The 26,348-nt window shown below is 38.6% G+C and overlaps 1 protein-coding gene across 1 annotated transcript in view; it reads left to right on the plus strand.

Moving 5' to 3' along the window:
* The window catches only part of CUNH11orf80 (chromosome unknown C11orf80 homolog), a 51,007-nt gene that overhangs the window by 20,309 nt on the left and 4,350 nt on the right, over positions 1-26,348 (plus strand). Inside the window, exons 7-12 of the mRNA XM_039235528.1 lie at positions 2,522-2,672; positions 4,091-4,114; positions 4,799-4,945; positions 8,875-8,996; positions 10,234-10,344; positions 12,100-12,198. Of these exons, the coding sequence (XP_039091459.1) occupies positions 2,522-2,672; positions 4,091-4,114; positions 4,799-4,945; positions 8,875-8,996; positions 10,234-10,344; positions 12,100-12,198 (654 nt within the window). The remainder of the gene's footprint in view (positions 1-2,521; positions 2,673-4,090; positions 4,115-4,798; positions 4,946-8,874; positions 8,997-10,233; positions 10,345-12,099; positions 12,199-26,348) is intronic.

Below are 26,348 nucleotides of genomic sequence, written 5' to 3' on the forward strand. Positions count from 1 at the left end.
CCCCTGCTTGCACTCTATCTCTCTGCCTTCCAAAATAAATAAACATTTAAAAAAAATTTAAAACCTTAAAGATAATTGACTTTATGGGCGCCTGGGTGGCCCAGTCTGTTAAGTGCCCAACTCTTGATATCAGCTCAAGTCATGATCTCATGGTTTGTGACATGGAGCCCCATGCCCCATGCTATCAGCACAGAGCCTACTTGGGGTTCTCTTCCTCTCTCTGCTCCTTCCCTGTTTGCATATGCATGTACACATACTCTGTCTCAAAATAAATAATTAAAAAATTTTTAAATAATTGACTTAAAAATTTTTTTAATGTTTTATTTATTTCTGAGAGAGAGAGAGAGAGCAGGGAAGGTTCAGAGAGAAAGGAAGATACAGAATCTGAAGCAGGCCCCAGGCTCTGAGCTGTCAGCACAGAGCCCAACGCGGAGCTCAAACCCACAAACCACGAGATCATGACCTGAGCCGAAGTTGGACGCTTAACCGACTGAGCCACCGAGGTGCCCCAATAATTGACTTTTGAAAGCAAAAAGTGCCATCAGCATATAAGATTTTATAACATACCTGAAAGTAAAATGTGTGACAGTAGCACAAAGGCCAGGAGAGGAGAAATGGAAGTATATTATTGCAGATTCTTATACTATATGTATGTGAACTGTTATCACTTAAAAGGTAGACTGTGATAAATTAAAGTTGTATACTATAAAGCTTAAAGCAATCCCTAAGTTGCGACAACACAGAATTATAACTAAAAAATCAAAAAAAGTAGGGTGGTGCTTGGGTGGCTCAGTTAAGTGTCTGACTTCAGCTCAGGTCATGGTCTCACGGTTTGTGGGTTCAAGCCCTGTGCCAGGCTCTGTGCTGACAGCTCAGAGCCTGGAGCCTGCTTCAGATTCTGTGACTTCCTCTCCCTCTGCCCCCCTCCCACTCACACTCTGTCTCTCCTTCAAAACTAAACATTAAAAAATTTTTAAGCGATAAAATGGACTAATAAAAAAGCACCACATCCAAAATAGAATCCAAAAATAGAAAAGAGGAAAAAGGAAAAGAAAAAACCAGAGGGACAAGGAAATAACATAAGGAACAAGTGCTGAACACATAACAAGGTGGTAAAACCCAACCATGGCAGTATTTATATTAAATGTAAATAGTTTAAACAACCTGATCAAAAGTTACAAAGTTTGACTCTTTAGACACACCACTCACCGAGTTTAGCACCTCAAACCTACCATGGCTCTAAACAGTGAATGTGTGGGGCGCCTGGGTGGCTTAGTCGGTTAAGCGTCCGACTTTCGCTTAGGTCATGATCTCGCGGTTCGTGGGTTCGGGCCCCGCATCGGGCTCTGTGCTGACTGCCAGCTCAGAGCCTGGAGCCTGTTTCAGTCTGTGACTCCCTCTCTCTCTGACCCTCCCCTGCTCACGCTGTCTCTCTCTCTCTGCTAGAAATAAAAAAAAAAAAACATTAAACAGTGAATGTGTTGACCTTAGCTCCTGTTTTAATGTCTTCTTGTATTTGGGATAGAGACTTCATTTATGGGCACTGCCTCACTTTGTTCTGTTGTGACTTTTCATAATACCCCAGTGCCTACTGGTGAGGATTTTAATATTCATACTTAATGCCTCGTGTTTACTCTATTAAAAAGAGGATGAAAACAAAAAAGATAAAGGAAAATATATTTCTGGTTTCTTTAGCCTTGGTGCAGGGAACAAAAAGGTTAAGTATTCTTAACTGGACAATTTTGCCCTCAGGGGACATTTGGGAATGTCCAGAGACATTTAACTCTCATGACTCAGGGGGAGGGTGCCACTGCCATTTAGTGGGTAGAGGCCAGAGATACTGCTAAACATCCTACAGTGCACAGGACAGCCCCTAAATGAAGAATTATCTGGCCCAAAGTGCCTATACTGCTAAGGTGGATAAACCCTAGGTTAAAAGGAGAGTGAGAAGGGGAGTGAAATCTAGAGAAGGAAACTGTTATCAGGGGCCTGCCCTGCTTTGTCTTGGTTAGAGAAGGTAAGGAGTTTCCTTCTTAGTCTGAATATACTCAAGTACTTACTGAAAGATATATATTTGTAGCATGTATCACATTGTATTACAGTTTATGTTTTTTATATGTATCTCCAGTACTATAAAATATGATAACTTTAAGGTAAGTATTAAATCTTAATATTCAAATTAAATATTCATCTTTGTATCTGTTGAATTTAGTACAGTGTTTAGCCTGTAGTACTACTCAAACCTATGACAGACTAAGATGAATAAATAAACTAATTGTCTAATACTATACCTGTAGCACACATTTATTAAACCCAGAATAAATTTCTAGGGATTCTAGGAGATCTGTGTGTGGTGCCTCACACCTATATTCAATGTGGAAAGGCTTCATATATAATCAGCTAGCACCATAGTTTATTTCTGAGAGTGTGAACCAGGTCAGTGTTATGTTTGTTTCATGCAAAGGAATACATAGTCATTAAAAAAACCCTAAAATTTGGCAGTTTTCCTTAGCAACTATACATATTTCTATATGGACCTTCAGGCCTGCCTCTGATATTGCCAAGTCAGGAGCAGCCAACTACTACTGTCTTCGGAGATACCTCTTTCTTCATTGACTGGAAGAAATACCACTTGTGTATGGTGCCCAATTTGGACCTCAGTTTGGATAGAGGTATATCTCCCTCTCTTTGTGCAGGAATAAAGAAACCTGAAGAATATTAGATAAATGCAAGGAAATATAAGTAACAGGTGTACATAAAAAATAGGACCCAGTGATCTGATGGCTTAGGTTGGGTGGTGCTGTTGGCAGTCTGGCTAAGTTTGAGAATCCATGTGAAGTGCAGCAAACAGGTCAAGAGGCAAAGCCACATTATAGCCTGTTTTGGTATTACACGTTAATGCTGGTTTTTCTTTCCCTTCCTTTACTGTCTCCTCTCTTCCTGGTCCTCCTGAGGTAGTCACTGAACCTTCATCTTCTAAGGACTTGTGCAGTGGGTTTCTCTTGTACCTTAATCTGTCAACTCTGGGATTTTAGAAAGGTTAGTAAAGGATCAGTAACCTCTTTGAACTATTGTGGAAGAGAAATGTTTCCTAATGAAATGAGAAAATGCACATAAAATTACTTAGAAAAGATTACCATATAAATGCAAGGCAGGAGTACAAACCATATATAATCAATCTAGAAAGCTGGCTATAGAGTTCATGTAGAGCCTGACTGCATTAGCTTTGGGTGACTCACACGGAGAGTTGGGCACTTAATAACGACCAAAAAGTAAAACTGGGAAGTAGGAATATGCAACTATGAGGTGCTATCTAGGAGTTTTACAATGTTGAGCTTGGCTGTTGGTAGCTAGAATCCTTTGAAATTTAGAAGGTAGTCTAGTCACCTGGATCCTGAGGAAGGTAACCAGTGGGGAAGAGGTATTCTAGAGCTAGAATGGTATGAGAAGATGAGCCTTCTGAAATAGAGAGTATTTCTGGGGAATGATAGAATCTTCTCTAGCAAGTAAGCTTCAGAGTAAGGATTTTTTCTTGAGTAGGTAGTTGTTCCAGAGGGTGGGATGAAAGGAGTGTGTCGTTGGACAGGGTCTCTGGAGGTGAATGGCTTTGTGAAGAAAGAATACTTGGTCTTTTTTTTTTTTTTTTTTTAATGTTTTATTTATTTCTAGGAGAGAGAGAGACAGCATGAGCAGGGGAGGGTCAGAGAGAGAGGGAGTGACAGACTCTGAAACAGGCTCCAGGCTCTGAGCTGGCAGTCAGCACAGAGCCCGACACGGGGCTCGAACCCACGAACCGCGAGATCATGACCTGAGCGAAAGTCGGATGCTTAACCGATTAAGCCACCCGGGCACCCCAAGAATACTTGGTCTTAACCCGGGATGTCATGCCTTTATAATTTTTGAATCTTTAGGGCTCTCCATATCTCCTTTTCTCTTTCATTTTTATTTTCATGCTTTATTAATTTNTTTTTTTTTTTTTTTTTTTTTTTTTTTTTTTGTCTAATTCTTGATGCCTGAACTTGCTTAATTAACTTTGGAAATAAGTAATGTAGAAAATGTCCTCTCATCTCCCTCCCTCATTACTCTGAAGGACAGAACCAGGATCCACATGAAGGTATTTCTCTGGATGGGTCTGGATGGAATTTAGGACTATCGTAATTGTGTTTAAAGGATCCAGGTGCTAGAAAGTGACAGGATCAGATTACTTGGGAATACAGATATAATATAGTGATGTGGTTAAGAACACAGATTTTGGAGTCAGTCTAAAACAGACCCACCACTTGCTGCCTTATGGTGGGCCATGTATTTAACCTGTTTGTACTTCTTATTTGTAAAATGGCTTAAGAATAGGTCCCATGTCTTAGTGTTGCTGTGAAGTCTAAATGTTTAGATAATTCATGTGAAGAATTTAACACAACACATGGTATGTAGTAAGCACTTAATACAAATTAACTGTTATCATTACTCAGATTTGACTCTGACCTCTGCCTCTTACTAGTGATACCTACCTTAGAAAGTTGTACAAGGAATGAATAAATGTATTAATGTTCCCCAGTAAATTCTACAGCGTGCTAGTTGGTTTGCATTTTGTACATCATTGTTATCTTGATGTCCCTTCTATGAGTCACTATATTTGCTTCCATCATGTGGATAGAGAAACAGGTTCAGGAGGAAAAGGGAGTGTTTGACTTTAGATCTGTCTTAGATCCTTCTTTGTTTGAGGGATAGGTTCTTTATTCACTTAGCATTCTGAGGGCTTTACTTATATTAGAATACTGTATAATATCTTGTCCTCTAGATTTGGTGCTTCCAGATGTGAGTTATCAGGTGGAATCCAGTGAGGGGAATCAGTCTCAGAATATGGACTCCCAGGGACAAACTCTGCTGCTTTTTCTCTTTGTGGATTTCCACAGCGGATTTCCAGTCCAGCGAACAGAACTCTGGAGTAGGTATAGGGGCTGCCAGTATGGGTGTGCTTAAATGTTAAGAGAGTAAAGAAAGAGAGATTTTATCTGAATTACATATATAATTACATATATTTCTGTAGAATAACTAATTGTAATAAAAAAATGTTAAATAGGTTAAACAAATTATATGCTGTATGGAAAAGATATGTATCTTAAAATAAAATATCACTTAAATGATGACATTCCCAGAATGTCCAGGAATCAGCAGATACTTCCTATAATGCTCTCTGAAAGAGTCTATTACCTTAGATGAGTGGTTCTCAACCTTAGCTCCATAATATATTACCTGGAGAGCCTCTTAAAAATGCCCAAACGTCACCCCCAGGGCTTATGATTTCCTTGGACTGAGGCAGGGATCTGATACCAGTATGTTTTTGAAGCTCAGGCCTGAGAACTGTCCACCACATTATTGCTTTTCCAGGTGGAATCAAGAAATGTTACTGGCCTTGCTTGGCCTTGACACAGTATCTCAACTACAACATAAGGTGTAGGGGAATGTATTGATATGAATGGCTTTATGTCATTGCCACATAGACCTGGAAAGGGAGAAATTGTCCTTGTTGAGGCATACAAGGGTGAGCCTTTAGTGTCTATCTAACAAATTGGTGATAACCTGTTATCAGAAAGTTTCTGTCTGTTTGGTGGTCCATGAAACATGCATCAGAATCACCTGCAGTATTTGAAAATGTGTTTCTTCCTGAGCCAAGAATCAACTCATTGTTTTCTTATAATATAAAAATATGGAATGGCTCAAGAATCTTCATTCTTAACAATATTCTTAAGTAATTTTTAAATATCGTAAAGTTTGAAAAACACTGAGTATGAGCAGGAGTTAGCTTATGTGTTTTAATCCAATAAACCCTGAGGGATAAATTTACGTGTTTCTCAATGCCCTCCTAAACTTTGAGGGAAGTAGTAAGAAATGGAGCTTATAAATGTCTGGGGAAAAGTTCATAAGGCTCCCTTTTGGTACTCCCAGTATGTTTCTGTATTTTTTCTATGTGAGCCAGTGTTTTTTCTTGGGACTCTACTCTGAAGCCATTCCAGTGCTTGTTTGGTGTGGCCCTGCTCCCACTGAGTCATGAAAGAAATGACACAACTTACATCCCCAGATCAGAAGACCTCATGTTGACTGGTGCCAACTATTTTTTGAATAAACTATTGGCAGTCGTGGGATTCTTCCTGCTGCCTGTCTTTCATGCCTCTCCTATCTTTCCCCACTATCTATATATTGTTGAGGAGAGAAGTACTAGTGTCCTCCTGGGCTCTGGCTTACAACTCTTTATTTCAGGAGCTGTTTTTGTCGGATGCCCTCACGGTTGTGTTTATTAAGGCCCTGGGATGGGAGCATAGAAGAGACCCAAACTAAGGGGGCTTCCAGCAGTGAGGACAAAGTGGGGTTGCATAGGGTTGTTACCTGGTCCACACCATATGGACAGAGGCTAATAAGAGAAGCAGCTTAGTATAGGGGAAAGGACTTCAAAGTAGAAGCAAGAGAGCTGGTGGGTTTTATTGTGTATGTGTTTTTGTTTGTTTATTTTTTGAGAGAGAGAGAGTGAGCAGGGGAGGGGCAGAGAGGGAGAGAGAGAATCTCAAGCAGGCTCTGTGCTGTCAGTGCAGAGCCCAGTGTGGGGCTCGAACTCACAAACTGTGAGATCATGACCTGAGCCAAAATCAAGAATCGGATGCTTAATCAATTGAGCCACCCAGGTACCCCTAGAGAGCTGGTTATAACTTTACTTCTACCACCAAATGGCACTCAGTGGCTTTTCAGAAGCAAGTCACATAAATCATCTGATCCTCTCTTTTCATATATTTAACATGAGATGGGTAGACTAGGTGCTAACAAAGGCCCTTCCAAGTCTCAAGACCCTCTGAAGACTTAAGATCTACTGTCATCTCGCAGGATTTTTTTTGTTACTGTTTTTTCAGTTTTGTGTGTGTGTGTGTGAGAGAGAGAGAGAGAGAGAGAGAGAGAGAGACAGGGGAGGGGCAGAGAGAGGGGGACAGAGGATCAGAAGCAGGCTGACAGCAGGGAGCCCAATGTGGGGCTCAAACTCCCCCAAGCCCCACAAGATCATGACCTGAGCTGAAGTCAGACACTCAACTGACTGAGCCACCCAGGTGCCCCCCCCTTTTTCATCTGAGATCTGATACAGAGAGTACCATATTCAGTTTTCTCTAGGATGACATAAAGTCTGAAACCATGTCCTGAATCCCATTGAACATACCTGAAGAACTCAGTTTCCTCAAAGCCATTGTTTCCTATCATTCTTGTAGTATTGTGATAATTTATACATCTCTGCTTATCTTGACTCTCAAGGCCTCCAACATCTCAGGTAGTGACACTCAATATTGGATTAAATAGAAACTCATCATTGCATTAGTAAACATAGTAAGTCTCTTTTTAAATTTCATTACATATCTGGTAGTTTAGGACTAGCCTTTGAAAAAAGATGTACTGTGAAGGTAGGTATATACAGATATAGGATAGAGATATAGTAATTTTATTTTCTTTCTCCCTTATTCTTATATCCTTGAAAGCTTTCTATATAGCTACTTTTAGGAAACAGATTGTGCAGAACTACAGTCTGTTTCCATGTGTCTTAAAAAAATCACTTAACTGGCCTCCTGCCCACCTTGTCATGGTAACTTTTCTATGATTAACTCATTATTTTGCTACAACGTTAAAGGCATCTGGTGGTATCAGCAGTTTTAGGAGAACAAACTTGTAGCTTTTTAATTAAATGTCTGCTTTCAAAGGGGTCTAACTGATTTCTTGAGGCTATTATTAGCGCCAAACTATAGAAAACAGTAATCCATATGATATCATCATAGCAATATTTTCCCTTTGAAATATTGCAGTGTACATTTTAGAACACTTCATATATATTATCCCAGTTTATCTGCACAACATGCCTGTGAAAGCAGGTGGTATAAACCCAATTTTAGTTTTGAAGTGAGAAGAGTCAAATGACTTGGTCACAACTAGTTAGTGGTAGAATTCACTCTAGAATTTATGTTTTCCTAACTCCAATTTTGGACCCCTTTTGAGCAGACCACATAGTACATTTCTTTCTGGGAAAGCATCCTTGTGCCTTGTGGTAGAAAATGTACCTTCTGGTTTGCATTTTTAATGCAGCCCTGTGAAAAACCAGCCAGCCGTAGGCTGCTTCACCTTAGTGCCTTTGAATAGACTTTTCAGGGTAGAGTAGAAAAATACTGAAAAGGAAAGGTTTCCTCAGGTGTGAAGGGATTTGTCTTCCTGTATCTGTTGCCTCTGAGTCACCAATGCGAGCCTTTTGTTGGATGACATATTTTGCCCGTTACTCTCTACCTGTTAGCTGTTCTGCTGTGCAGTGGTGCCTATGGTTACTTTGCCAGAAATAACCCCCTTTTAAAAAGACCTTCTATCAGCAGTCTCCGAGTCACCCTTGTGTTAACTTCTTCTTTACTACAGCGTATCTGAGAGGATTGAGACCCTCACAATAACAGTGGCTCACCGCGCCAGTGATGCTCAAACAGGAGTGAAGTAGGGTAGATACACTTTCCAGGAGGCTTTTCCTCTTCCTCTTCCTCCTGTTCTTTCAGAGTCACAGGTATCATTGTCTATAGTAATGTGGTACATATTTCTGTTTCTGGTATGAATCAGACAGGATCCCTCACTTGTTTCTTCAAAAATAAGGTCAACCTCCACATTAGTTTTTGAAGCTTTCTTTCATTTGTAAGTGGAACTAGGTGGGTTTGTAAGTTGCTGGGGTTTTGTTTTTGTTTTTTGGCTAAAAAAGTAATTATTTGTGGATAGGCAGAAGGGACCTCTTCTTCTAAGAGCCTCTTTCTCACACCTAATCCTGACTCATAGCACATGAACAAGCAGTCTTAAAGGGGCCATTTTCACTTTCCTTAGGAGCCCACACTTTGCTCACTGTTCATCTCAGTGCCATCCTCACGGAGAGCCACAGTGTAGTGCAAGATTCCATCCAGGTCACCGTGGACCAGGCCTTGGAACAGTATCACCAGGCTGCCAAGGTAATAAGAAATTCATAACTCTTTTTTGCCTAATTTTTCTAAGAAAAAGAACTAGAGGGGCACCTGGGTGGCTCAGTCAGTTGAGCTTCCAACTTTGGCTTAGGTCATGGTCTCGCAGTTCATGAGTTTGAGACCCCATCAGGCTCACTGCTTTCAGCGCAGAGCCCTCTTTGGATCCTCTCTCTCTCTTGCTCTTACTCTACCCCTCCCTTGCTGCGTGCCCTCTCTCTTTCTCAAAAATAAACAAACATTAAAAAAAAAAGAAATCTTTGGGGCGCCTGGGTGGCTTAGTCGGTTAAGCGTCTGACTTTCGCTCAGGTCATGATCTCGCGGTTCGTGGGTTCGAGCCCCGCGTCGGGCTCTGTGCTGACTGCCAGCTCGGAGCCTGCAGCCTTTTTCGGAGTCTGTGACTCTCTCTCTCTCTGATCCTCTCCTGCTCACGCTGTCTCTGTCTCTCTCTCCTAGAAATAAAAAAAACATTAAAAAATTAAAAAAATAAAAATAAAAAAAATTAAAAAAAAGAAATCTTTAAAAAAATTTTTTAACATTTATTTATTTTTGAGAGAGACACAGAACATGAGCAGGGGAGGGGCAGAGAGAGAGAGGGAGACACAGAATCTGAAGCAGGATATGTCATTGTAATCAGCTTGCATAGTGTTACCTACCAGTAGGTGAATTTGAGTAAATAGGGACAAAATAATAGGGAAAAATGACTGATAATGCACCTGTTCCTTATCTATCTTCCCTTCCCACACATACTTCTGGAGCTACTGCTTCACTAAATCTTACATTCTCTCTTCATTTCCTAATGCTTCATAATATCACTTTCTCTTCTTATCTGACTTTCTGATTTTCTCCATCCTGTGTACTTGTGGTAACACATTTCTTACTTCATAGAGCCCCCTTTTCAGGGGAAAAAAAACAACCACACAAAGAGAGTAAAGTTTAAGCCTTTTTGTTTTCAAAGACTATGTGCATCTCTTTTATTGCCTAGTGTCTTATGGGTTGGTTATGTTTTCTGAATGTGTCTGTGTCGGTAATCATCTCTGTAAAAGGGGAGTACATTGTTTCAGTCCCTCAATGTCCTTTATTTGACATGATCTCAGTAGGTATTGATGGTAGGAGAATTGTTGAAATCTTGCTCTTACAGAAATCTTCAATTCCTTGGTGATTCTCTGAATAAGCAGCTTGGGATTATTATAAACTGCCGTCTCTCCTTACTTTTTATGTTCCTTAGGATCATCAGAAATTGCAGGCCTCACTCTCAGTGGCAGTGAATTCCATCATGAGTATCGTGACTGGAAGCACCAGCAGTAGCTTCCGAAAGATCTGCTTCCAGGCTCTTCGAGTTAGTAGATTGGGGCTGCTTAAAAGTTCCAGGTTTTTAACAACATTCTACCAGCTCTCTTAGTAATATACATAGAGCTTTTGTAAACATTTCATTTTAGCCTCTTGTGATCCTACATAGTATCAGGCCTGTGGTAAGTGTTTTAAAAAAACATTTGTTGAATGGGTATTGTGTGTACTGTTTTATAAATGAGAAAATAGGTTATTTAAAATTTTCACTTTAGGTCACATAGCTAGTTACAGTTAGAACTAAGACTGGATCAGTGATTCCAAGTTCCTTATTGAAGACTTTTTGTTACTTCATGGTGATAGAAAACATTGGAAGTAACTGAGTAGCCTTAAGTATTATCACATATTTGGCAGTATGGAATAATGTAACAGTTGAAATCAGAGGCCCAAGTTCAATTCTAGGCTCATTTACTTACTGGCTCTGTGGACTTAGGCCTGTACTTAACTTCTCTGAGCTTCATCTATAAATTGGAAAAAAGAATAGTACCTCACAGGGTTATTATGAGGATGAGGGCTAAGTGAATATACTTAGCATATGGTAGGTTCTGGATAAATGTTAGTTTCTTTCCTTCCTTTTAGAATTGTGTGCTGACCAATTGGTATTATCAGTAGGGTGACACATTCATTCTGTGTCTATTGTTATTTTTTGTACTTTTTTCTTGAAAAAATAGTATAATATATTCAAATTTTAAAATAATAACATAATATTTATCACTATAAGTAAAAGTTTTGCATATTATCTCATATAAGCTGTATTGTGTAGTTATAACCAACGTATTCTATATTTGTATATAATTTGACATTTCCTCATTTCAACTGTCTTAAGATTTGTGTCAGTTACCCAATTCCACTACATTGGTTTTATCTAATTTAATAAACCATTCTGCTAATAATAGACTTTTAGGTTGCTTGTATTCTTTTTGCCAATATAAATAGTATTTCAGTTAATACCTCTATGTGATATCTTGCTTCTTTTGAATTATTTCTTAGAATAAATTTCTGTAAGTGGAGTTACTAGGTCTAAGAGTATAACATCTTTATAATCTAGTGCAACCTACAGCTGCAACTTTATGGGTGATGTGTATAGCACAGGGTAATGAGAAGAACACTACGTTGACAATCCTAGTCAGCCCTAACTTTTGTACTGACTAGCTGTGAGATCTTAGGTGGGTCACTTCTCCTTTTTAGATATCAGTGTTCTCCTCTATAAAATTAGTGTGTTGTAGTAGGTGGTTGCTCTTGTCCCCTTTAACTCTGATATCCTACAATTCTGTACTAAAAAGTAGAGGTTATTACCCATTCCTTATGGATGCTAACTATTATCTTGTTTCTTTTTTTTCTAAAAGACTTATCTGAGGAAAAGTTCTTATTTCAGACTTATTTGAATAGAGCAGAACCTATGTTCTCTTGGGACTTGTTTTAGAGGAGAGCAATTTCTATAACTCCTTTATGAACAGATGGATCTCTGGTATGTGTATCTCCTATAGAGCTGGGAGAACAAAGGCCTTGTTTGAAAGATCTTGCTTAGGTAACAGAAATTGGAAGACATAGGAGCCACAACTACCTGTCTCATGCCAAGTATCACAGACCTTCTCTCTACTTCTGTGTTCATTGGAATTAAGGAAACTCCTAACACAAACATGGTTTGCCTTCCAGTTTGTCTCCTCCTCTTCCCATGTCCTGTAGGTACCTTCCCTTTGGTTGCCAGTACTGGAATTCAGCATGTTCTATCTCTGGCCCATTTTAGGCAGCTGACACTCAAGAGTTTGGGACTAAACTGCATACATCATTTCATGAGATCGTCCAGCACCGATTTCTTCCCCACTGCTCACGTGAGGTGAAACAGGTAAGTATAAAGTAATAATCAGTCCTTGGGTTGAAATCTTCCATATTGATAAATGGGACCCTGAATACAGGGTGGATAGGTGCAAGTACTTTACATTTTTTATTTTTTTAATGTCTATTTATTTTTGAGAGAGAGAGCACAAGCAGGGGAGGGGCAGAGAGAGAGGGAGACATAGAATCCGAAGCAGGTCCAAGCCCCGAGCTGTCAGCACAGAGCCTGATGTGGGGCTCAAACGCATGAACCGTGAGATCATGACCTGAGCCGAAGTCAGATACTTAACTGACTGAGTCACCCAGGTACCCCTAAATTTTTTTAATGTTTGTTTATTTTTGAGAGACAGAGATGGAGTGCAAACGGGTTGGGCAGAGAGAAAGGGAGACATAGACTCTGAAGCAGGCTCCCAGCTCTGAGCTGTCAGCACAGAGCCCAGTGTGGGGCTCAGACACACAAACCACAAGATCATGACCTGAGCTGAATGAAGTCAGACACACTTAACCGACTGAGACACCCAGGCACCCGCCCCAGGTACAAGCACTTTAGATTGCACATTCTGAGGTTAGCCTTTCAGCAAAGAAGTCTGTGGTTTAGGAAAACTAATAGAACATAGTATTACACAGAGGTCAAGAGCATGGTTAGATGTTGCTCAGATTCTATTCTGCCACTAACTAGTTGTGTCATATTGTGGAAGTTATTTAATCTTTCTAAGCCTTAGTTTCTTTATCAGTAAATAGGAATGATGCACACTTAAAATGATTGTTGTGAGGTTTGAATAAAATAATGTACGTAAAGTGCTGAGCACATAGCTACTCTTAAATGATGGTATGATGGAGCATTTATGTTTAGTTTTGCCTAATCAAAACCATACTTTTATCTATTCACCTTTCTGGATGCTGGAGGTAAAGAATTGCATTAGTTAGTGTCTCTACCCTCAAGGAGGTCAGAAGGCTGCATCTTGGTTTGTGACAGACTCCTCTAATGAGTGAAAAGAAATCAAACCTAGGAAATTTTATATATCTCCAGATTCTGGGTAATTTCTAGTGATGTTCCAACTAAAGCACACTTTTCTGGCTCTCTTGGCTCCAGTCAGTAGGATTGACTTCTGGAGCTAAAGTATAATATGAGTAAATGAAGGAGATTAGGGGTAATATTATATAGTGGCTTCTGGCCAAGATGGAACAATAGGAACCAGATTTATTCTTCTGTGTGAAATAACAGAAATCCACACACAACATATAAAACAATGTTTCTCAAGACACTGGGCATCAATGAATAGGATAGTCATTCCTGAGAGATGGAAAACAAATGATATGAGCCCTGTGATTACCCTAGCATACTGCCTAGAGAAAGTACAGAGGCCATTGGACAGGGAGAAGAAATCCAGGCAAAGCCTAGTGGTCTCCCTGAGCTGAACAGATGAAGCTGGCATCCCAGGATGCCAAGACAGCTAAAGTATTCAGGGCAGAGTACCAGAAAAGAGAGTTGCAGAGAGAATTCTGGGAATCGGCAGGGTTCCCTCTCTAGTATTCAGAATAGTACCAATCAGCTCTTTCTTGTGAAGAAACTATCCAGGTAAAGAACCACGCAGATGGATAAGAGGGAACAATATGCAGAGCTTACACAGGGCTAGGAATAGTGCATATTTCCATTAACCAGAGAGAAAAGCTTTATAATTTATGGAGTATCCGGTAGAATACTAAGAAGAGTCTTGCCTTGGGAATGGAGGAAAATTAAAACTTTGCCTAATAAACATTCCCCTGGTCCTGCCTAACAAAGCTTAAAAGCAGAATCAAGACCTTAAGGGATTAAGTTGTTTCCAAGTAATTCAATAGCATTATGGTACAAAGGTCAAAAATATTTACAGGAGTATTAAAAATATCCAGCACCCACCAAGGTAATATTCACAGTGAGTTGCATCCAAACAGAATTAACAGGCATGCCAAGAAGCAGGAATATACAACCCACAATGAAGAGAAAACTCAGTCAAATAATCAATCAATCATTTAATCAAAACTGATCCAGAACTGACACAGAAAATAAAATTAGTAGACAAAGACATTAAAAGAGTTATTTTCATAACTGTATTCCATATATTCAGGAAGCTAGAGGAAAGATTGAACATACTAAGCAGAGACGTGGAAGGTATAAAAAGACCAAAAATGAGCTGTAAAGATGAAAACTATGATGTCTCTGAGGTGGAAATTACACTGGATAGTATGAATAGAACATTAGACACTTAAAAGCACATAGCAATAGAAACTATCTGAAATGAAATACAGATGTAAAATATTAATGATAATAATGATAATAATAGAGCATCGAGAACCTGTGAGGGGCAACTTAAAGTAGCCTAATATATGTGTAATTGAGGCATCTAAAGAAAAAACGGAGGCAGAAAATATATCTGAAGGAATAATGGCTGAAAATTTTCCAAATTTGATGATGGATTCTGTAAACCCAACAGATCTAAGAGTCTTAAGAAACCCCACGCCCATGGAACATAAAGAAAACTACACTAAGACACATCAGAATTAAATTGGTTAAAGCCAGTGGTAAAGAGAAAATCTTAAAGCAAACAAGGGTGGGGAAAGCTTATTTGCAAGGAAACAAAGATAAGAATTACAGGAAATTTCTCATCAGAAAAAGTGTAAGCTAGAAGAAAATGGAGCAACGTCTTTATAGTACTGAAGAAAAAAACCTTCAACATAACATTCTTTACGTAACAAAGACACCTTTTTTCCCCAAATTTATTTATTTTTTTTTTTGAGAGAGCAAATGAGAGAGAGCATATGTGCACACATGCATGAGCAAGGGAGGGGCAGAAAGAGAGGGAGAGAGGGGTGCCTGGGTGGCTTAGTCGGTTAAGCGTCCGACTTTCGCTTAGGTCATGATCTCGCGGTTCGTGGGTTCGAGCCCCGCGTCGGGCTCTGTGCTGACTGCCAGCTCAGAGCCTGGAGCCTGCTTCAGATTCTGTCTCTCTCTCTCTCTCTCTGACCCTCCCCTGCTCATGCTGTCTCTCCCTCTCCTAGAAATAAATAAAACATAAAAAAAAAAAAAGAGAGAAGGAGAGAAAGAATCCCAAGCAGGCTCGAACTCACTAACTGTGAGATCATGACCTAAGCCAAAATTGAGAGTTAGACACTTAACCGATTGAGCTACCCAGGTGCCCCCAACAAAAATATCTTTTTAAAAAAGCTGAAAAAGGACTCTTTATGACATAGAAGAATTGAAAGAATTCATTATCAGCAGTTGAGAACTGTAAAAGAAATCCTTCAAGCAGAGAAAAAGTGATACCAGCTGGAAACCTAAATCTACACAAAGGAACAGTACTGAAAAAGGTAACTACATGGAAAAATATAAAGACTGTTTTCTTACTACTTATAAAACTTTTTTTAATGTTTTATTTATTTCTGAGAGAGAGAGAGACAGCATGAGCAGGGGAGGGTCAGAGGGAGAGGGAGACACAGAATTGGAAACAGGCTCCAGGCTCTGAGCTGGCTGTTAGCACAGAGCCAGACGTGGGGCTTGAGCCCACGAACCGTGAGATCATGACCTGAGCCGAAGTCAGACGCTTAACCGACTGAGCCACCCAGGTGCCCACTTTCTTACTACTAAAAAAAAAAACAAAACAACAACAACAAAAAACCCCATAATTACTTTAAAACATAATTAACTTTTTAAGGCAAAAATAGCAATAATATATTGTGAGGTTTATGGTGAAGTAAAATGTATAATAACAGCAGCACAAAAACCAGGAGGAGAGAGATGGAAATACACTGTTATAAGGACATACTGTGCGTGGAATGGTATATTACTTGAAGGTAGACTGGTAAGTTGAAGATGAAAGGAACCATCAAAATAATACAACAAGGAATTACAGCCTTTGATCCAAAAAACGAGATACAATGGAGTCATAAAAAATATTCAACCCTCAAGAGAATGAGAAGACAGGCCACAGATGGGGAGAAAATAATTGCAAAAGACACACTGGTTAAAGGACTGTTCTTCACAATATATAAAAAACTTTTTTTTTTTTTTTTGAGGGAGAAAGGGAACAAGTGGAGGAAGGGCAGAGAGAAAGGAAGAGAGAGAATCCCAAGCAGGCTCTGTGCTGACAGCACTGATGGCAGAGCCTGAGCTCATGAACCATGAGATCATGACCTGAGCCAAAATTGAGATTCAGACGCTTAACCCACTGAGCCACTCTGGCACCCCCAAAATATACAAAGAACTCTTATAATTCGACAATAAAAATAAAAGAGCCAAAGACTTTAACAGACACCTCACCAAAGAAGACTTAAGATGGCAAATAAGCACATGAAGAAATGCTCCACATCATATGTCATCAGGGAAATGCAAATTAAAATGATGAGATATCACTACATACCTATTAGAATGACCAAAATCCAGAACATTGACAACACCAAATACTGGCAAGGATGTGGTACAACAGGAACTCTCATTCATTGTTGGTAGGAATGCAAAATTATACAATTACTTTGGAAGACAGTTTGGTAGTTTCTTAAAAAACTAAACATACTCTTACCATTCAGTCCAGTAATCATGCTTCTTGGTATTTATCCAAAGGAGTTAAAACTTAGGTTTATACAGAAACCTGCAAAGGATTTTTGTAGCACCTTTTTAAAAATTTTTATAAAATGTTTATTTTTGAGACAGAAGGAGACGGAGCTTGAGGCAGGGAGGGGCAGAGAGAGAGGGAGACACAGAATCCGAAGCAGGCTCCAGGCTCTGAGCTGTCAGCACAGAGGCCAATGGGGGGCTCGAACCCATGAACTGTGAGCTCATGACCTGAGCCAAAGTTGGATGCTTAACTGACTGAGCCACCCAGGTACTCCTATAGCAGCTTTCTTAATAATTGCCAAAACTTGGAAGCAACCAAGATATTCTTAAGCAGGTGAATGGATAAATAAACTGTGGCACATCCAGACAATAGAATATTATTTTGCACTAAGAAAAAATGAGCTATCAAGCCAGGAAAACATATGGAGGAAGCTTAAATACATACTTAAATAAGTCAGTATGAAAAGCCTGCATACTGTATGATTCCACATATATGACATTCTGGAAAAGGCAAAACTATGGAGACAGTAAAAATATCAGTGGCTTCCAGAAGTTAGATGGGAAGGGAAGAATTAATATGCAAAGCACAAAGGACTTTTAGGGCAGTGAAACTATTCTGTATGATTCTGTAATGGTGGATACGTGTCATTATACATCTGTCCAAAGCCGTAGAACGTACAACACTAAGAGTAAACCCTAATGTAAACTATGGACTTAAAATGATAATGATGTGGGGCGCCTGGGTGGCTTAGTCGGTTAAGCGTCCGACTTTCGCTTAGGTCATGATCTCGCGGTTCGTGGGTTCGGGCCCCGTGTCGGGCTCTGTGCTGACTGCCAGCTCAGAGCCTGGAGCCTGTTTCAGTCTGTGACTCCCTCTCTCTCTGACCCTCCCCTGCTCATGCTCTCTCTCTCTCTCTCTCTCCTAGAAATAAATAAAACATAAAAAAATATATATAAAAAAAATAATGATGTGTCAATGTAGGTGTATCACTTGTAACAAATATACAACTCTAATGGGGGATGTTGATAATGGGAAAGGCTATACATATGTAGGGGCAGAGGGCATATGAGAAATCTATGTACTTTTTGCCCAGTTTTGCTATGAACTTAAAACTGCTCTAATCTTTTTAAAAATATTTAATCTAAAGAGGGCAGAACACTGTTATTCAACATAGCATTGAAAGTCAGCCTCAGCAATCAGACAACACAAAGAAATAAAAGGCATCCAAATAGGCCAAGAGGAGGTCAAATTTTTACTCTTTGCAAATGACATGATACTCTATATGGAAAACCCAAAAGATTCCAGCAAAAAACTGCTAGAACTGATCCATTAATTCAGCAGAGTTGCAGAATATAAAATTAATGCACAGAAATTGGTTGCATTCCTATGCACCCATAATGATGCAACAGAAAGAGAAATCAAGGAATCAGTCCCATTTATAATTGCATCAAAACCCATAAAATACCTAGGAATAAATGTAACCAAAGAGGTGAAAAATCTATATGCTGAAAACTATAGAAAGCTTATGAAAGAAATTGAAGAAGACAGAAAAAATGGAAAAATATTCTGTGCTCCTTGATAGGAAGAACAAATATTGTTAAAATGTCATTACTACCCAAAGCAATCTACATATTGAATGCAATACCTATCAAAATAACACGAGCATTCTTCACAGAGGTAGGACAGACAGTCCTAAAATTTGTATAGAACCAGAAAAGACCCCGAATAGCCAAAGCAATCTTGAAAAAGAAAACAAAGCTGGAGGCATCACAATCCCAGACTTCAAGATGTATTACAAAGCTGTAATCATCAAGACAGTATGGTACTGGCACAAAAACAAGACACTCAGATCAACAGAACAGAATACAGAACCCAGAAATGGACCCATAAACCTGGCCAACTAATCTTTGACAAAACAGGAAAGAATATCCAATGGAATAAAGACAGTCTCTTTAGCAAATGGTGCTGGGAAAACTGGACAGCAACATGCAGAAAAATGAACCTGGACCACTTTCTTATACCATCCATACACAAAAATAAACTCAAAATGGATGAAGGGCCTAAAGTAAGACAGGTAGCCATCAAAATCCTTGATGAGAAAGCAGGCAAGAACCTCTTTGACCTTGGCCACAACAAATTGTTACCCAACGTGTCTCTGGAGACAAGGTAAACCAAAGCAAAAATGAACTATTGGGACCTCATCAAAATAAAAACATCTGCGCACTAAAGGAAACAATCAGTGAAACTAAAAGGCATCCGACAGAATTGGAAAAGATATTTGCAAATACATATCAGATAAAGGGTTAGTATCCAAAATCTATAGAGAACTTATCAAACTCAGCACCCAAAAAACAATCCAGTGAAGAAATGGGCAAAAGACATGAATAGACACTTCTCCAGTGAAGACATCCAGATGGCCAATGGACACATGAAAAAATGCTCAACATCACTCATCATCAGGGAAATACAAATCAAAACCACAATGAGATACCACCTCACACCTGTCAGAATAGCTAACATTAACAACAACAGATGTTGGGGAGGATGTGGAAAAAGAGGATCTCTTTTGCACTGCTAGTGGGAATGCAAACTGGTGCAGCCACTCTGGAAAACACTATGGAGGTTCCTCAAAAAATTAAATATATAACTACTTTATGACCCAGCAATTGCACTACTAGGTATTTATCCAAGAGATACAGGTATGCTGTTTCGAAGGGCAGCTATAAACATGTACCCCAGTGTTTATAGCAGCACTATCAACAATAGCCAAAGTATAAAGAGCCCAAATATCCATTGATGGATGAACGGATAAAGAAGATACAGCATATATATACAATGGAATATTTCTCAGCAATCAAAAAGAATGAAATCTTGCCATTTGCAACTACGTGGATGGAACTAGAGGATATTATGCTAAGCGAAATTAGAGAAAGAGAAATATCATATGACTTCACTCATATGAGAACTTTAAGATACAAAACAGATGAACATAAGGGAAGGGAAGCAAAAATAATATAAAAACAGGAAGGAGGACAAAACAAAAGAGACTCTTAAATATTGAGAACAAACAGAGGGTTGCTGGAGGGGTTGTGGGAGGGGGGATAAACTAAATGGTTAAGGGGCTTAAGGAATCTACTCCAGAAATCACTGTTGCACCATGTGCTAATTTGGATGTAAATTATAAAAGTAAATAAGTTATAGAAAGTAAAATAAAAATAAAAGAACACCTTAAAAATAAATAAATGATGAAAAAATAAAAGAAGGCAGAAAAAGAGGAAAATGAAGGAAAGAGAACAAAATATAGGTGAGACAGACAGACAACAATTAGCAAAATGATATATTTAAACTCAGCCGTATCAATTATATTAAATATAAATGGTCCTTACAACTATTTACATTAAAAGGCAGAAATTGTTAGATTGAATAAAGCAAGAGCCAACTTGCTTATATATGGAAAAATATATACTGCCTACAAGGATCCCACTTTAAATATAAAGAAAGAAATAGATTAGAAGTGTAAAAGTATGGGAAAAGATATACTGTGCTTACACAGTAAGAGCACTGAAGAGGGGCACCTGGCTGGCTCAGTTGGTAGAGCATGTGACTCTTGATTACAGGGTTGTAAGTTGGAGCCCCATGTTGGGTGTAGTGATTACTTGAAAATAAAATTTTTTAAAAAACACTGAAGAGGCTATAAAGTAGGGGTGCCTGGGTGGCTTAGTTGGTTAAGCATCCAACTCTTTTGATTTCAGCTCAGTTAATCATCTCATCATTGTGAGATCAAGCCCTACCTTGGGCTCTGCACTGAGCATGGAGGCTGCTTAAAATTCTCTGTCCCTCTCCCTTGGCCCCTCCCATGCACATGTACATGGTCTCTGTCTCTCTCAAAAAGAAAAGAGACTATAAAGTAGATTTCAGAGCAAAGAATGTTACAAGGGATAAAGAGAGTCATTTCATAATGATGAATACAATACAGTGAGTACAATGTAATGAAGATGATAGTCCCAAACATTCATGAAACTTTGGAAAGAACTTTAAAGTAAATGAAGCAAAACTGATAGAATTGTAAAGCAAAAATAGACAACTCCACAATTTTATTTGGAGATTTCAAGACACTTCTCTCAATAATGATAGAACATGTAAACAAAAAATCAGTATAAGTCTATGGAAGTCTTAAATAACACTATGAATTAACTTGACCTAACTGGTATTTATAAAACCCTTTGCCCAACCACAGGAGAATATTCTTTTCAAGTGCAAAAGGGACATTTAACAAGATAGACCATATTTTGAGCCATTAAATACTTCTCAGTAATCTTAAAGAGGATTCAATTTATACAAAGTATGCTTTTGACTACAATAGGATTAAAGTAAAATCAATGACAAAAAGATATCTAGAGGGGCACCTGGGTGGCTCATTTGGTTAAGCATCTGACTCTTAATTTCCGATCAGGTCATGATCTCACAGTTCATGGGTTTGAGCCCTGTGTCAAGCAGAGCCTGCTTAGGATTCTCTGTCTCCCTCTCTGGCTCAGAAATAAATAGTAAACCTAAAAAAAATGATATCAAGAAAACTCCAAATATTTGGAAATTAAATGATACACTTATAAATAACCCATGAGTCAAATACAAAATCAAAAGGGAAATTAGAAAAGTATTTTAATTTAATTTAAATGGAAATGCAAATTATCAAAAGCTGTGAGATATCGATAAAGCAGTACTTGAAAAAATACCTATGTTAGAAAAGAAAAGGTCTTAAATCAGTGATTTCAGCTTCCAGTCTAGACTAGAACAAGAGCAAATTAGAAGAAATTAGATAATAAAGTCAAAGTGGAAGTCAGTATAATAGAAAACAAAAAAACAGTAGAAAAAAATCAATGAGACTTAAAGGCGGTTCACTGAAAAGATTAATAAAATTGATAAACATTTAGCCAGACTAATCAGGATAAAGCAGAGAAGACACAAATTTCTACTACCAGAAATTAGAGAGGTGATATCAGATATTAAAAGGATTATCAGGGACTATTATGAACAAAGTTTACTTCAATAAATTTGACAACTTAGATTAAATGGACAAATTCCTTGAAAGACAGAAATTACCAAAGTTCACTCAAGAAGAAATAGCACTATGTACCTAGTTCCCTATTAAAGAGATTGAATTTTCAGTTGAAAACCTTAATATTGAGGTTTAGCATAATATTGAGACTATTTTAAAACTGTCAAGACTCGATAATAAGAAAACAACCCAGTTTTTAAAATGGTCACAATATTTGAACATACATTTCACAAAACAAGATAAACAAACAGCAAATAAACACACAAGAAAGATGCTTAACATTATTTTTATTGGTCATTAGGGAAAGGCAAGTCAGAACCACAATGAGACACCATTTCACATCTACATGGAATAAAAAGACTGACCATACCAGGTATTGGCAAGGATGTGGAAGAACTGGAACTCTTATACCCTATTTGCAGGAATAAAAAGTGGTACAACCACTCTAGAGAACAGTTTGGCAGTTTCTTAAAAAGTTAAATATACATATCATATGATCCAGCCATCCTCCTCCTAAGTGTTTAAGAGAAATGAAAGCATGTCTATACAAAATTTATACACTAATGTTCATGGCATTTCTGCCATATTTGTAATAACCCAAAACTGGAAACAGACCAATGTCAATAGGTAAATGGATAAATAAACTGTGGTGTATCCATTCAATGGAATACTACTCATCAATAAAAGGAATGAACTGTTAATATACACAGTAGTGTGGATGAATCTCTAGCCATGCTGAATGAAAACCTGGAAATACTGGATCAGTATGAGTCCAGATGAATACTGGACTCTTGCTGCTGTCCCTCCAACTTGGAAAGCTGTTACCCACAACTTGAGCAAACAAATTTCCACAAACTTCATGACTTAAAAACAACAGAAATTTTAGTATTATGGTTCTGGAGTCTAAAGTCTGAAATCAAGATTTTAGCAGAGCTGTGCTCCCTCCAAAGGCTCTAAGAAAGAATCCTTCCTTTCCTCTTCCAATTTCTGGTGGCTCCAGATGTTCCTTGGCTTGTAGCCACATTACTCTAGTCTCTCCCTCCATCTTCACATGGCCTACTGTTATCTCTCTCAAATCTCCCTGTCTCTCTCATTAAGGACACCTGTCATTAGAATTAGTGCCCACTCTAAACCCATGATGATCTTATCTTGAGATTCTTAATTACATTTGAAAAGACCTTTTTTCCAAATAAGGTCTCATTCTGTGGGTCAAGACTTGGACATACCTTTTTTGGGAGCCGTTGTTCTGCTCACTACAGCCATCCACATCTTCGGATTTCCAGGGATAAAGACATATACCCTAGATTTCAGGGTAAGGCTCGCATCATTATCACAGAACCTAGGATATATAGATAGGATCTAGAAATGTTTCAGCCTGTGAAGACCTTTTTCTTGGGCCTTCCTGATATCCCAGTGAGCTCTCAAAAGGAAATGATTTGACCTCTTTTGCCCCCTTCTGTTGTTATAGTGATGGCTTATAGCCTCTGGGCCATTCATATCATAGTCCAATTAATTTGGCAGATGGCTAGTGAACTCAAGGTCTTACTCAGTAGTCCTAGGTCTTGGAAGGAGGGAACATTTATTGAATCCTGAATCTGTGCCAAGATTTCCACTTTAATACCACAAAGATCCTACAAAATAGGTTGTAGTTTTCCCATTTTATAAATGAAGAAACGTTAGAGAACTTTTCTAATTTGCCCAGAATCATATAGTCAGTAAGTGGCGAGGCTAGGTAGGCTTTGTACTGAGGTCTCCTGGTTCCAAAGCCTAGTAATATTGTTACCATATAGGACTGGTATAGGAATGTACCATACCAGATAACCCAAGGAAGATGAGTTATCAGAGGCACTCATGAGTAAAACTTGTGCTTCTGCACTTAATATCATTACTGTTTCCTTGTAACGTCCCCTTGGTGATAAATAACTTGATAGTGGCACAAGAGTGGCACCCAGTGGCTTCAGCTAAAAATTACAAGGGTCAAATTATTTTACCTCTGGACCAGTTGCTCAGTTTCCATTTCTGTTTCTTTAAATGTATGTTTATTCATTTTTGAGATGGGGGATAGGCAGAGAGAGGGAATCCCAAGAAGACTCCGTGCTGTCAGCTCAGAGCCTGACACGGGGCTCGAACTGATGAACCATGAGATCATGACTTGAGCTGAAACCGAGAGTTGGTTGTTCAACTGACTGAGCCAACCAGACATCTCCTCAATTTCCATTTTTAAACCCAATAAAGTAGAATAGATGCCCTCTTGAATAATATGGAATAAAACCATCTATGGCCATTATATAGTTTATGTTGAAGTAGAAGAAATTAGAGAATATGTATTTAGTTTTATAGAAAATATTTAGGAAAAAGGCCATGCCAGGAGTGGAGATTTATAGCTTGGGTGTTGGAACATAGGACAGTGGGCCATGAAGGACAGACAAGGTAGTTCTCCAGGGCTAGTGTCACCGATGTATGTAGTGGCTGAAAATGTAAACCCATAAAAGAAGTGACAGGGAGGTAGTTTTCTCAGGAAAGGGACAGTTTCCCAGTGTGTGTATGTGCGTGCGTGGGGGGGGGGGGGGGGGGGGGGGGATAGACCAGAATTAAATGTCTCACAGTGTTAAATCCAAGGAGGTGTATCCTGAAGATAGAGCTGTCTCATTTGGGGTAACCTGATGATGAATGAGGGTATACAGAATTCCCCTAGGTCTGAGACCTTTATATCTGAGTGTGGGTATTTCCTTGGTGATACTAGTTTCAGAATAAGAGAAGGTTTTATCTATTGCTTGGGATTTTCCAGGCAGGAATGAAGTAAAAGAATAAGATTTCTCTTGGGGCATGTGGGTGGCTCAGTCAGTTAAGCGTCAGACTTCGGCTCAGGTCATGATCTTGCCGTTCATGGGTTTGAGCCCCGCATCAGACTCTGCTGACAGTTCCCAGAGCCGGGAGCCTGCTTCGGATTCTGTGTCTTCCTCTTTCTCTCTGCCCTTCCCCCGTTAGCGGTCTGTCTCTTATTTTCACACACAAAAATAAACATTAAGAAAAAAAAAAAGAATAAGCTTTCTCTCAAAGAAAAAAATGGAAATTTTCTTCATACTGTTTCTTTTTTCACACCATTAGGGGCATCTTTACAAATCTGTGTTCCTTGGAATGTACTTATATTTGAAATTTGATTTAGTGAACAATACATGATTACTGTTAACTACTACCATCCTAGTGGGTGTAAAGTAATTTTTATTTAGTTATAACTCACATACCATAAAATTTACCATTTTAAATTGTACAATTTAGTGGCTTTAATCACTGTGTTGTGCAACAGTCACCACTGAATTCCACAATATCTCCATCATGCCAGAAAGAAACTCTACTTATTTGTAGTCAGTCCCAATTCCTCCACCTCCCATCCCCTGGCAACCACCAGTCTACTTTCTGCCTCCATGGACTTGCCTATACTGGTTCACGTAAATGGAATTACAATAGGTAGCCTTTTGTGTCTGGTTTCTTTCACGAAGCATGTTTTCAAGATTCATCCATGTTGTAACATGTGATGGTACTTGATTCGTTTTTATGGTTGAGTAATATCCTTTTGTATGGATGTCCCATATTTTTCTACCCATTCATCAGTTGATGGACCTTTGTGTTGTTTGCACTTTTTGGCAATTATGAATAATGCTGTGAACATTTTTGGGTGGACATATTTGTAAATCTCTTGGTTATATATCTAGTAGTAGAATTCCTGGGTCATATGATAACTCTATGTTTAACTTTTTTAGTAACTTTCAAACTATTTTCCAAACTGGCCATTTTCCTTTCCCAACAGTAATGTGTAATGGTTCCAGTTTTCTACGTCACTACCATTGGTATTGTCTATTATTATTGTTATTATTACTTCTACCATCCTTGTGGGTGTAAAGTAGTATCTCATAGTGGTTTTGATTTGCAGTTCCCTGATGAATTAATACTGAGCATCTTTTCATTGGTTTATTGGCCATTTTGTATCACTTCTTTGGAGAAAGGTCTCCAACTCCATCAAACCCACTTTTAATTAGTTGTTTGTTATTTTATTGTTAAAATTACAAGAGTTCTTTATCCTGGACACAACTCCCTTATCAGATATGATTTGCAAATATTTTCTCCCATTCTTGTGGGCTGATTTTTCACTTTCTTTATAGTATTCTTTGAAGCACAAAAGTTTTTAATTTTGATGAAGAGGGTGTCTGTTTTTAAATACTTGTATCTTTGAAAAATAAGAAGCTAGGAGGATTGGGTTCTGATCTTAGTAAGCTTAGAGAAACTTTTGTTTCTTTATCCAAATTGAACCAAGTGTGGCAGGGCTTTGAAAGGCTACAGAAGACCACAAAATGTGCCCTGTGGCTTCCCAGGTTTGACTTCAGTCAGTTATATGTTGAGCACTTACATGTGCAAGACACTGTGCTAGCTATAAAATGATACAGGCACAATGAACCTTACCTTTCAAGGAATTTTAAATGTGGAAAATGGACACACATAAAAATGATAGGGGCACCT

Source organism: Hyaena hyaena, unplaced genomic scaffold (assembly GCF_003009895.1).
Source record: "Hyaena hyaena isolate Hyena2069 unplaced genomic scaffold, ASM300989v1 scaffold_98, whole genome shotgun sequence".
Taxonomy (NCBI): Eukaryota; Metazoa; Chordata; class Mammalia; order Carnivora; family Hyaenidae; genus Hyaena; species Hyaena hyaena.